The 12,414-nt window shown below is 42.5% G+C and overlaps 1 protein-coding gene across 1 annotated transcript in view; it reads left to right on the forward strand.

Moving 5' to 3' along the window:
* Window positions 1-10,744, forward strand: part of LOC101471480 (uncharacterized) — a 94,745-nt gene extending 84,001 nt beyond the window's left edge. The window contains exon 5 of the mRNA XM_004553565.4: window positions 1,264-10,744. Within this exon, the coding sequence (XP_004553622.3) occupies window positions 1,264-5,552 (4,289 nt within the window). The 3' untranslated portion in view covers window positions 5,553-10,744. The remainder of the gene's footprint in view (window positions 1-1,263) is intronic.
* Window positions 10,745-12,414: the final 1,670 nt, after the last annotated feature.

A 12,414-nucleotide genomic window follows, 5' to 3' on the forward strand; every position in this document is an offset into this window, starting at 1 on the left:
AGGTGGGGAGAAGGAGTCAAAGGAGCTTGCAAAGAAAAGCGTCTGGACTTCTTTAAGTTACTTGAAGACGTTTCACCTCTCATCCGAGAAGCTTCTTCAGTTCTAAGGTCAAATGGTGGAGAGTCCCAGTGAAGGAATTTCTTTGTAACAGGAAGAAGTAGAGAGAGAGGAGGTGCAGCCATGAGAATATAGAAGACAGAAAAGATTGTAGCTCCTCATAGAGAGTCCATGAACAACAAAAACATCAGTCAAACTCTGGGAAAGAAAAATACAAGAGTTAATGACATGCTGTGGTAGCAGGGCCTGGAGAAGAAGTAGTCAGTGCATCATGGGAAATCCCCAGCAACCTCCCTATAGCAGCATAACTAAAGGATGCTTCTGGGTCAAGTTGCTTACTATTATAGAGTTTTTACTACTTTTTACTTTACTTCTCCTTTAGTTAAGAGGGAGAAAACTGCACTTGAGATAAGTTATTATTATTTTATTATACTGTACTTGAGATTACAGTATTTTGTCCAACACATTCACAGTGTATGTGAATGTCTCAATAGAAATGCTGTGAGAATAACTCAATAAGATCAAAAGTAAGCAACAGCAACGCGTTCAATATGTTTCCTCTTCTCATTTTAAATTTGAAATCAGTGCAAAAGTTCAAGAAGGGTTGAATTTAAGTGGAGTTGAAGTCCTAAATACATTTCACTTTTAGAGTAGGAAGACTCATAATTCCCCTTCTAAAATTCAAACAGTTTACAAACAAGGTTTCTGATGTAGCATATTATAGATCACTTTTAAAGTTATGATTCATCTTAAAACCTTCACTCAACAAACAATTTCTCTAAATCTCTCACCAAACTGACGTATAGACAGACGAATGTCTGACAGCACGGTGAGCCCCATAATGGCTGTAAAAAGATGGATATTACACATATTACACAAGTCTTATTTTTTGCCATTTCTAAGTGAGACACATTCAAATCTGCACTTATTTTTTCCTAAGTCCATCCTACATCCATAAATCATATTTAGACGTGCTGAAAGCAACAAAAGAGTAATGGTGCGGTACCAAAATGCTCAAAAAAGCCTAAGGAGATTACTGTATAGGAAGCCTTAAAAATGAATGGTATTCTTTGTAGGAAGGGTATTTTGTATCCCTTCCTACTCTTTTCTTTATAGTTAGGTTCGACACATAATCCTGTTATGTTCTACATGTAAATGTAACCAGTGTCAGCTGCTATAATCCTTTCTGTTCCCCTCTCCATCTAGAGTCTCAGATCCCCCGGATACAGCCCTTCCTTCCTCTGGAAACCGCACTCCTGAGCAAAACACAGTGGACCTATGAGCAAACAGACGCCAACAGCACCACAACTACTGCTGCTTCTGACTCCTGCGTGCTTGACAAGACCCATCTGGATTACAGTCAACTGCCAACCATTACACCCAGCATCAGCACCACCCTGACAAACAGTGATACCAACAGCTCTACAGAAAACAGCCACTTTAACAAGATCCCTTGGGCTCATGATTATTTAAGCCATCCCATTACTCCCAATAACATCCCAACAACAGCCTCTGGCGCCACCCATAATGGCTCCATTTTCAACAAAACCACAGTGACCAGCATCAGCAAGAACTCCACCACCCCCTCCATTACTAATACCACCAATGTCAGCATCAACAGCAGCAGGGAAGTATGCAGAGCCTCTGACGTCCAGTCTATCCTGAGCAGAGTCCGCCCTGTCTCTTTCTCGCTCCCCAAAAGGAGCTGTGTCCTCTTACACCAATCAGCTGCCGTATTTATCCAAGCAGGGCAGGGCTCTGGCTTGTCAGGGAAGCAAGAAGGTGCGGCAGTGCATGACAGGAAAACAAATCTGGGGGAGAAAGTCACCGATCAGCAGCTCAAATCATCCGCAGACATGGTTGCTGTTGGTGTAAATCACTGGAATACTGGAAACCAGTGCAGTGAGGAGAGTAAAACTGAAACTCGACCCGTTGAGGCTGGAGCCATTATGTCTACTGAGAAAAGAACTGTGGGACTCTCTGGGACTGGAGCCCAGGTTTCTTTATGTAATCGCCATGTGATCAGAGTAGAGGACTCAATTATCAATGGGAATGGAGCCCAGCTCTCCTTATGTAAGGACGATGGGACTGGAGCCCAAGTCAGCAGTGAAAGTGGGACTAGAGCTCATTTTTATTTAAACAGTGGCATTTCAGGACATATTTCTGAAAGTGTAAGCACAGATTCAGAATGCGGAAGCAGCAAAGTTGAAATCCATGATGCTGTGGAAAATCAGACAGATTTAACCCAACCCCAAGAAGTAAAAGATCTGGCTTGTCCTACAACAAATGAGCCTAAAAAATCAATTTCATGTGTTGAAACCACGTCAGCTCAAGCACAGCCCAAGCAAACTCCTCTCCCCAATCCCCAATCTCCCCAGTCAAACTCCGCTCCATCAAAAGAGTCGGCTTCTTTGCCTCCAAGTCGTCCCAAAGAGCCGTTTTGTCGTGTCCTGAGCCGAGATGGTAGCAGGGTTCTTCTGTGGCCAACGGAGATGGTCAGCTACACCAAAACTTCGCCCTCCATTTCCTACAGTGTCAATCCTCTACTTTATGACTTCAGAGCGCATAACAGGGCCAAGGAAGGGGGTGAAAAAAAGAAAGGAGGGCTGGAGGAAGGGGGTGAGAGAATAAAGCCATCTGTGATCAAACAACCTGACTGCCAACAGAGGCAGAAGGATATGAAGGGAGGAAAGGAGGTGAAGATAGATGAAAGGGAAGAAGAGGATGAAGGAGGACAGGCAGGAAATCCTATGGAACTTGTAGCCCATTGTAGCGGTAGCGACGCAGTTCCGGATCGCTCCAGCTGCCATGATGAAAGCGCTTTAAAATTTGTTCCCATTTCTGCAGAAGGCCACCATGCTCCGACGCTAGGCCTTCAAAAATCAGGGAGGAGGAGGAGGAAGAGGAGGGGTGGGGTAAGGAGAGGAATGAGAAAAAGGGGGAGAAAGAAAAGAGGAGAGGAAACAGACAGAAAAGAGTCAGAAAGGGGAAAAAGGATAATAAGCAGTCTTTGTGTGAATCAGATGTTTGAAGGAAAAGGAGAAGACAGGCTGCAAAGAGAGGGCACCGTAAAAGAGGAGAAGAGAGAAAAAGAGCTATTAAGTAATCTTGCAGCACATCGGCTGGTGGGAGGGATAAAAAAGAGGATGAGGGGAGAAGAGAGAAGGATAAGACGAGATCAGACAGAGCAAGAGAGGGCAGGTAGAAATGACGAGAAGAGAGTGGAGCTATTAAGTAATCTTCCTGTGAATCGGTGTAATCGGTGTAACCAGCTGTGTCTGCAGGTGAAAAGGGAGGCCAGCCAGCATCAATCTCAGCAATCAGCCTCCGGGTGGGGCCAGGGGCTCAGAAAGCTCCTCTGCAGGGATGCAGCATGTAACTCAGTGATTAGCCTCGTCCCAGGGTCTGTTATAGAGATGCCATGCTGTCCTGCAATTACACCCGACCCTGCTCAGAATGACAGAGAGATGGGGGTGATACACAAAAATACACAAGCAGGGAAGGAGGACAGACAGGGAGATGAGGAGCAAAGGAATCTGAGTAAGGGAGAGATAAGCGCTGCTCCGAAAGCTGAAGAAAACGCATGTAACCCAGCGATTAGCTGTCTTCCTTTTTCCTGTTGTGACACTGCAAGCCAGGCAGAAATTTGTCTTGTTCCTAAACCTCACAGAGAAACAGCATGCAAACCAACGATTAGCCTTGTCCCTGCTCCTTTTAGAGAAACAGCGTGCAGTCAAAGACAAACAATACCTGCAGGACACAGCAATCTTGTGTCAAGCCCGACCACATGCTGCTCTGCCCAACAGACAGAAACAGAGCCCAGACTGAGGCCGGCCTGTGTAGACATGACCCTCCCTGCCGATGCGCTTTCAGAGGAAGGGATGTCGAAGAGAGCAGCAACAGCCAGCAAGAGGAAGAGCGGATCGCCGGAGGCTGGGGCAACGCCGAGGAAGAAACGGAAAAGGGGAAGGAGACAGGCGAGGAGAGTCGCTAGTGTTTTAAGGCAAGACGGAGCTTGCACTGATATGACTTCGGATTTAAACGAGGGCGAGGCCTGTTGCATTCAGGATGGTAACGAGGCGCTTGAACTCAATAGCAAGGACACCTGCAACACTTCAGAGGACAAAACTGTTGACTGCCATTTGCTCTGCAGGACAAAACACTCTCTGTGTTCAAATACCAGGGAGGGTAACACTGCTGACAAACTCGATAACTACTGCAGCTCTGATGACAGCAAATTCAGCAATGCAGACGCTAATGACTACAGCCAGTTTAACGTCGGTCCCTCTGGAGGCGAGGAAAAGGTGAAGTGTTCACCGGAGAAACCTTTTAGTGACTGTCATACCAATAACAAACCCAATGACCACAGTCAGGATGATGGAAAGGGCACCATGCAAAATAAGCGTGACAGTTCTGCCATCTCTAGTGCTACTTTTGAGAAAGACAAAAGTCTTTGTCATGGTCACGTGGCTAAAAAAGCCAGTGAGAAAACTGCAGACACACCTGTGGATGGCCTTTCTGAAGATTATTTTGCCTGTAGCACTAATAACAGACACACTGACCACTGTCAATGTAAAAACACAGTGAATGAAATAGAGTCTAATGACTCCAAAGCCAATGACGCATTTAGTCATAACTGCGATTACAGCCAGAAAAATAACAAAAGTGACCACAGCGAGGAGGAGAAAGCCAAATCTCAGTGCCACATTCGACACAAAAGCAGCCTCTCTGATTCAGTGATTGATTACAAAAGCGGCGTAGGGATTCAGCAAAGTGTTGGAGGTGGAGCCGATGATATTGACGGTGGTCAGTGTGACGATTTTAACGGTAATCATGTCACTGATTGTAATCACTGTGCTAATGCTGTGAATGAAGAAGTTGCACCCGTGAGGGAGCAGATGGAGGATGAAAGCGGTGTGGAGAAGGAGAGAAAGAAGGAGGAGGAGAAACAGATGGAGAGGAAAAAGTTGAAGGAGAGGCACGAAGAGTGGGAGAAGGAATGGGTGAGGAGGAAGGAGAAGGAAAGGGAGGAAAGAAGTAAGGAGAGGGAGATAGATTTTGAACCTCTCTTCCCAGAGAAGATGCCCCGCTTTCCTCATCGCCTCCCTCCATCATGCATCCACCTCCATCCTCCTCTCCTGCTCCAGCCATCCTTTTCATCATCCTCCTCTTCCTCTATCTCCTTCCATCACACCATCATCCAACATCACCTTTCCCTCCTCCCACCCGCACCACACCTCCCCGTTCCTTCCTACCCTCATCTTATTCCCTCTTTCTCCCCACATTTATCTCCCATCCCTCCACCACCACCTCCACCACCACTACCTCCTCCTCCCGCTCTTACTCCCACTTTCTATGCATCTTCTCCCATCCCTCTCCTGGATGCCCCTGGTCCATATCCCTTAGCAGCAGCATTTCACCCTGTGCAGAGCCACCACCCATCTCTGTACCCCACTCCACATCCAGCAGTTTTGCCCTTGCAGTTATTGTTCTGAAAAAGAGGAACAAAAAGAAAGAATTGAGAGTGGTACATGTTCACATTTGTGATACAAAAAATTACTTGTCAGGTGGGTGCAAACAGCTTTGGGTGTCATCGCTTGCATACTTTTACTGTAGATGAAATGTGAGGAATTTCAGGAACTCTTGAGTAAAAACACAAAACTGATCCTTCTTAAAGTCAAATCCTCTGGAAAACTTCATCACCGCGTCCAAACACTCAAGCACTGATTCACACATCTGAAAAACAATAAAGATGGCTAATTATCTTCATCAACTGCAATCCCACTTGAAATGAGCCTCAGGTGTGCAGCCAGCGGGATCGTGGTAGGGATACACAGCTGGGCTCGTTTCCCTCAGCAGAAATCAGTCAGAGCTGCTGTTTTGCATTTTAAGCTGGCGATTTGCTCATGAGGCACGTTAGAAAATGTTGTGACTTTAAAGGATGAATTCACCCTCGCATGCTCAGATTTCTTCAGTCTGTCATCGTAGATGTGCGGGAATTTTTCTTTAAATTAATTTGTATGTTCCGGGTCGCTGGCCATCAAGAGCTGATGGCATTCAAGATTTGCACAGGACAACAGGAAGTTGTTTTTCCCAGAATGGGTTCAAAAGAAACCCAAAGTTCTAAAAACATTAAACACGCAATTTTTTGCTACTTTGCTGTTTTGCATAATTAGAAAGCTTCATCGTTTAACAAATACGAAAGGGTATTTTCTGGTTAGATTTCACTAACAAAATATGAGTCTGTTGCCACATTCACTTAGTTTAAACCTACATGTTTTTATTCTTAAACTATACTGGAGTAGCTCTGTGTGATTCACTGTTCAAAGGACCCTGTTTAGTACTGTATAAGCATCCACCATTTAACAGACAGGAAAAACACATCCACACCATAATGAAACAAACTTGAAAAATCGTAGATATTCTAGACAGAATCTCAGATATTTGTATAGAACTAATGGCAGCAAATCCTCTTTAACTTGGAGCTAAATAAAGCGCAAAATTAAAGGAGAACTCCACAAATTCTACACATCAAAGACTGTTTACAGGTCTTGTGGAGTTGCCCTTGAGTCAACTGGCTGGGACTAAAGTTTGAAACTGAATAAAATCTGGGGGTGTGGAGTTTGGAAAGAACTGAGCTTAGCAGCAGGCACATGTAGCCCATTCCTCATCGCTGCCTAAAGCTGTAGGCTTGGAGCTAAAGGATCCAATGCTAGCATAACATACCCAAACCTTGAAGTGCACCATCTGCAGTCACTCGGCACTGTGGGTAATGTAGGAATCAGAGTAAGACAAGGAAGAAAATGTATGGAATTAAAAAAGATGATATCTCTTTAGTCTGCTTTAACAGTAAATTTGCCCATTGTGGGTCCAGCAGAGTTAATATATGCTAAAATGGTAGAATACTACAAGACTGGCATAGTAATAGACAGATAATATGTTCAGGGCGTGAAAGCATAAGTAGGCCGAGATAATGTGAACACTATCTAGTCAGAATAACAGGAAATTTTCAGGGTCCAACACGATGTGAATGCAGCATGAGCCAAAAAAAAGGTCTCTTAAGAGACTCTGTGTAACAAAATTGTCTTTCTTTCTCCTATCTTTCAAAATTATGTTTTCATTTTACTGTCCAGTACAGCAATAAAACAGATGAATAATGATTTTCAGGAAGTGCAAAGAGAAAAAAAACCTTCTTTGAGAGAGGTTTTAAAAGTGCCAATTTAGGGAGCCAGCACATGATGCAGCAAACACATCTGCATTTGCTCAAGGATGAGCAGATTTCCTGATGGTAATTCTAAGCTGATTTGTTATTACCTAGAATTGACTTGTTGTTACCTAATGTCACCAAGGACTGCCACTGGCCTGTGGGTCGCCCTTTGAAAACCTTGGCTCAATGAGATTTTAAAGCAGCAGAGAAAGATGTTGGTTTCCCTGTATTTAGAGATGAGTGTTAGGGATAACTGCAGGTCGCAGAGCAGTCTGTATGTACACCAATCAAAGCTTAACAACAGGTATCTCGGAACCAAGCATCAGACAAGTTTGACCCAGTCGTGTGGGAAAGAAACACAAGAAACACTTAAGAGCAACCTTGCAGATGAATTTGTCTAGAGTTTACATTGACATCTGAAATTACAGAAAAGCCATGTCCTAAATCCTACATAGCAATAAAGTGATTAAATTTATTTATTTGTTTATAAGTAAATTTATAAATGTATCAAAAATATAGTCTTTGTTTTACGTTGTATTACCCTATAACTTACAGTACTAAATTTTAAAAAAGGGGGAGGTGTGAATAGCTGGAAAATCAGTGGATAACACGAACACAACTTACAGTAAAATGTAAAATGTTAATGATTATTTTCTATTTTCTGAATCAATATAGGACTGCTAATGCTGCCATTACAGCAAAAGCCATTGATTGTAAATAATAGATGAACAAACCCACAATGATTTCACATAATGCTTTGTAAAATCTTAAAACCTTGACTGAAGCGTTTTTGGCCATTGCCAAGACTTCATACTAAGAAATACATGCTCACATGGCAGCACTTTGTATATCTATTATAAGGTAGCAACTGTGCGCTCCCTCAGCTACATTAAATCCTACAATTTTGTAACTGAAAGCATGATCTCACTCAAAAATCGCAAAACAAATGGAAATGTGTTGAGCACATTCTGCGCTCTCTCTGTGACCCCGACTGTAATTCTGTGCAGCGAGTTCATTAATCCACTTCTGCACGTAGGAAAAATTACTTTCCTGTTTTCCACAACACGCCATCAAAGACAGATATTTCTGCACTTTGCAACTATAGCTCCATTTCTCTGTGTCCTATGCATGCATGGTTGTAAAATACCCCTTGTCACACTTTATTATTTATATTCTGGCACTGGCTAAATCAGGAGTGGGCTATGCATTTTCCCATGGGACCACACGAGACACAGTGGAAAGCTGCACCAATAAGTTGAACTCAATTCTTTTCAATATTCATTTAAGTCTTTACAAGCCTATTGGTGCACCCCTCCAGCAGACCCAACGTCTCTTGTGGCCCCTTGGAAAGTTAAATTGCCCACCTCTGGCCTTAAAACATACCCTGGTTTATGAACTGTTTGACTCTAAATGCAACCATAAGTTACTAAACGAACGACATGTTGTATTCAGTAAGGCTTGAAACTAGCTATTGAGATAATAAAATAATCAGAGGTCATAAATCAGGTGAGGATTAGGGTTGTTTTACCATATACTACCTGCTTTAAGAAAATCCAACGTTTCCCCTTTTAGACCACGAAACCACGTCCATCTTTTATATACTATCGTCTATGGTATAACATAAATTGTGAGTCTGTACTGCAGTGTGTCTTTAGGCTGTGACGGCTGAACGTCAGAACAAAATGTTAAGTTCAGAAATAAGCCTTTGCTCTTTGTTTCTGATGAACTGGCTCCAGCGTCTGACCTTTACGCTTGACGTTTTAGACTGTTGATTTTCTCCCGTCTCACTCCACTGCAGCTGAACTACAAACATCCCGAAGAGGTGGTTAACTTTGCATTTAGTGACTCACCCATTTAGGCCTAAACGCACACAATGAGTGATTTAGCACGCCGCAGGACACAGTTGACTCCAACAGGGGTTTTCCCCATGAGACAGAGCCGCGATGAAACGTAGAAAGATGTGAGGATTTGACTGACAGGTAATGAAAAAATAACCATTTTTTTAAATTAACACTCTCACCCCTCTGTTGTCACTCACTGGTTGCTTGTTGCACTTTGACAGGTGATTTTCCACTCTGTGGTGTGTGACAAAATAACCCAAGCGCAGTCACATCATTTCACTCAAACGCAGGATGTTCAAAGTGTTCTTTCTTTTTCTATCTGAACAACGCCTCAGGGTGGATTTTTCCTTTAAAGCAGAGGGATACGACACAGTACATACGGAAAAGGCGTAGCTCTACCCTTATTCTTTGTTTAAATCTGTCGCATTTAAATGATCTCGGCTGAAGTGCAGGAGAAATTTGTCTCAGATAACAAAATGCGCCGCTTCTTCGTAAATCCGGAGAGCCGCTCCCGACTGCATGACACTCAGACTTTCAGAGGCGTGAATGGCAGGAGTAACGAGGAAGGAAGAGCGGAGAAACGCCCACACCTACTTACACATTGTTTTTCTCTCGCTCCTCTGAAGCTGAACATCTGGCTGCGATTGCTGTGGGGCATCACTGGCAGCACCTATTCATCTCAGCGAATATGGATTATTCTGGTGCAGGCGTCTATGACAAAATAAAAACAAATAAAAATATGCATGGGCAGATTGGCATCCTTATTCTCACTAAAATCTTAAGGCATGCTCTGTAAAATATATTGGTCTTATTGATCCCAGAAACTTGAACGCACGCAGACACACACATACACACACACACCTACACACACACGCGCGCGCACACACACAGCTTAATAGGAACAGTCTTTGCCTGCCTTGCCTGCTCTGCTGTTTTTCCCAGAGCTCATCATTAAGTAAATGCTGCCTCCTCACCTTTGGTAGGTTAGACATGTCTCTGCAGTGACACTATAGGTGCCTGCGGTGACATACATGCAGCTTACGAACAGTAGCAAACCTCAAAACTTATTCCTCTTCTTGCAGCAGTGTGTGCAAGAAAACATGAGAATTATAGCTAGTGTGATGACACAGCAAGGTGTCCTCTCCTTGTAGCCGTGCACCACACGGGGTATGAAACCATATGTTCGCTATGAACATAGGTTTTCTGTATTATTGTGATAAACTGTGTACATTAGAAAAGAAGAAAAAAAAGCTGTTATTAGATGTATTTTTGTAGAGAACCCTCAGTTGAATGAGGCACAGTTTTTGTATCATGTACTCTGATGCTATTTTAGCTAGTAAACAAACCCCCACGCCCACCTACTATGTCCTCTTGTTGAGCTGTTGTGCACACTGTATGTTCTTTTAAAGGTCCGGTCATCAATTAATGGGTTCGAAAGGCATTATTTCAGTTTCTTCAGAAAGCATTTTATCCTGTTTTGTCTTGAGATCTGATAAACTAATATTTAGCTGATTTGTTTGTGTAATCTCATTTCTGCAAACTCATATTCAATGATATTACCCTGCTAATATAATAGATCTAGTAAATCCATTGAGAAAAACGAATTACTCTGAAAATGGAAATAAATCAGTGGACTTGATATCAGAGTGTCTTGTTGTCACTGTTTTTCTCTTCCTTTGACTTGCTTTCATAAGCCCAGTCCATGAAACTGTGAATCGATACCTTTTACCACCACATCCCTGTAATTCCCCCTGCCTGTGAAACAATAAAGAAAATGAAGACAAAAAGAGTACAGCGCTCATTTCGAAAATATTTTAATAATTTTTCAAACTTGGATCGCAAACTAGGGGCAAAAACATGCCTGGGAATTCATAGATTTCCCTCAGATGATCCGTGCTTGCTTTGGGATTGAGACCTTATGCATGTGTGGCTGTGTGTGCATGTGTCCAGAGGGCCCACCGACAGCTGCGACCATCATGTTCAATGACTAAAATAGCAGCAAAATTCAACATGTTCAACACCTTGGGCTATGTTAGTGTGTACATGCATACAGTGTTTCCATCTGTGTGTGAGCGTGTTTAGGGTATGGAAGTAACAAATGCAGCGAGTGTGACGATTCAAGTTCACCTCATTACTGAATCAACGGTTCTCAGTAATTTGCTTCAGTGACCTTTAAAAACCAACAAAGAAACTTCTGACATTAAAACTCAACCATATGGAATTAGTTTCACAAAGAGTGCGTGTGATTTTTCGGCCCTGAAGTCAGCTTCTTACAGCCTCCGTGATTTGACTTTTCTCCCCGCACTTGGCAGAAAGGGTTGATGGATGTCTCGAGTCAGGCAGGCACTTTATGGTGAATGAGTTAATAGACTTCGCGGTGCATCAGCGGCACTACATTATGGTCCACTTCCTTTGCTCCAACCACAGAAACTACTCAACAATGTGTTAAGAAAACCTCAGCAGTGGCTCATTGTGCACAGGGAGCATGGAGAGTAGGTTGAACAGAAACTGCTGTTTTCACTGTCTTCAGGCTCAATTAGAAACAAAATATGTTGAAAAATGCATATTTTCTGACAAAAATAAATTCTGTAGCAGAAGCACTCAAAGCTAGAAAGCCGCTCGCGTCCTGTAGAAATATTTATATGTAAGAGATTTATATGTAAAAATGTTTTTACCAGGAACACAGTAAATTGCCAGTTTTACCCAGTTAAATTCAGATTCATTCATTTATAATGTTGTGTGTACGCAATTTTGGGACATGTACAAATGTAACCAAATGCTTCCTTCTTTGTGTCTGACACACCAGATGGCTGGTCACAGAAATCCTGCTTGGAAACAGTTTGAAAAAGGGCAGGCACTTTCAAAAACATAACTTGCTGATTATTGGGCAAACTATCGTTCTATCAAGCGTGAAGAACACTGATGATGAAAAACAAGCTGCAGATATTTCCTTTTGTGTAGTCTAACACAAGCTAATCACAACTAAACCAAAAAAAGAACTATAAGACAGTGCTTGCTAAAAAACACAAACACTTGCGTCATTGTATAATAATATATCCATAGAAGGCATTAACACAGAGTATATTTGTTAAACGTTTGTCAGGTGTATGGATGACCCACCCTTCTACCACTGGTGTCAGCAACCCTTACCATCAGTTTCAAGCAATTCCTAGTGAAACAAATTCAAACTAAAACATATTTGAGCCTTTTTGTTAAGGTGAGGTGCAACTAATAATTTTAACTTGATAAAAACTTTTAATGATTTCCATTATCTTTTAGCATGCTTAGGCCTACTTTGAAATGCAATAC

The sequence above is a fragment of the Maylandia zebra genome, linkage group LG13 (genome assembly GCF_041146795.1).
Source record: "Maylandia zebra isolate NMK-2024a linkage group LG13, Mzebra_GT3a, whole genome shotgun sequence".
Classification (NCBI taxonomy): Eukaryota; Metazoa; Chordata; class Actinopteri; order Cichliformes; family Cichlidae; genus Maylandia; species Maylandia zebra.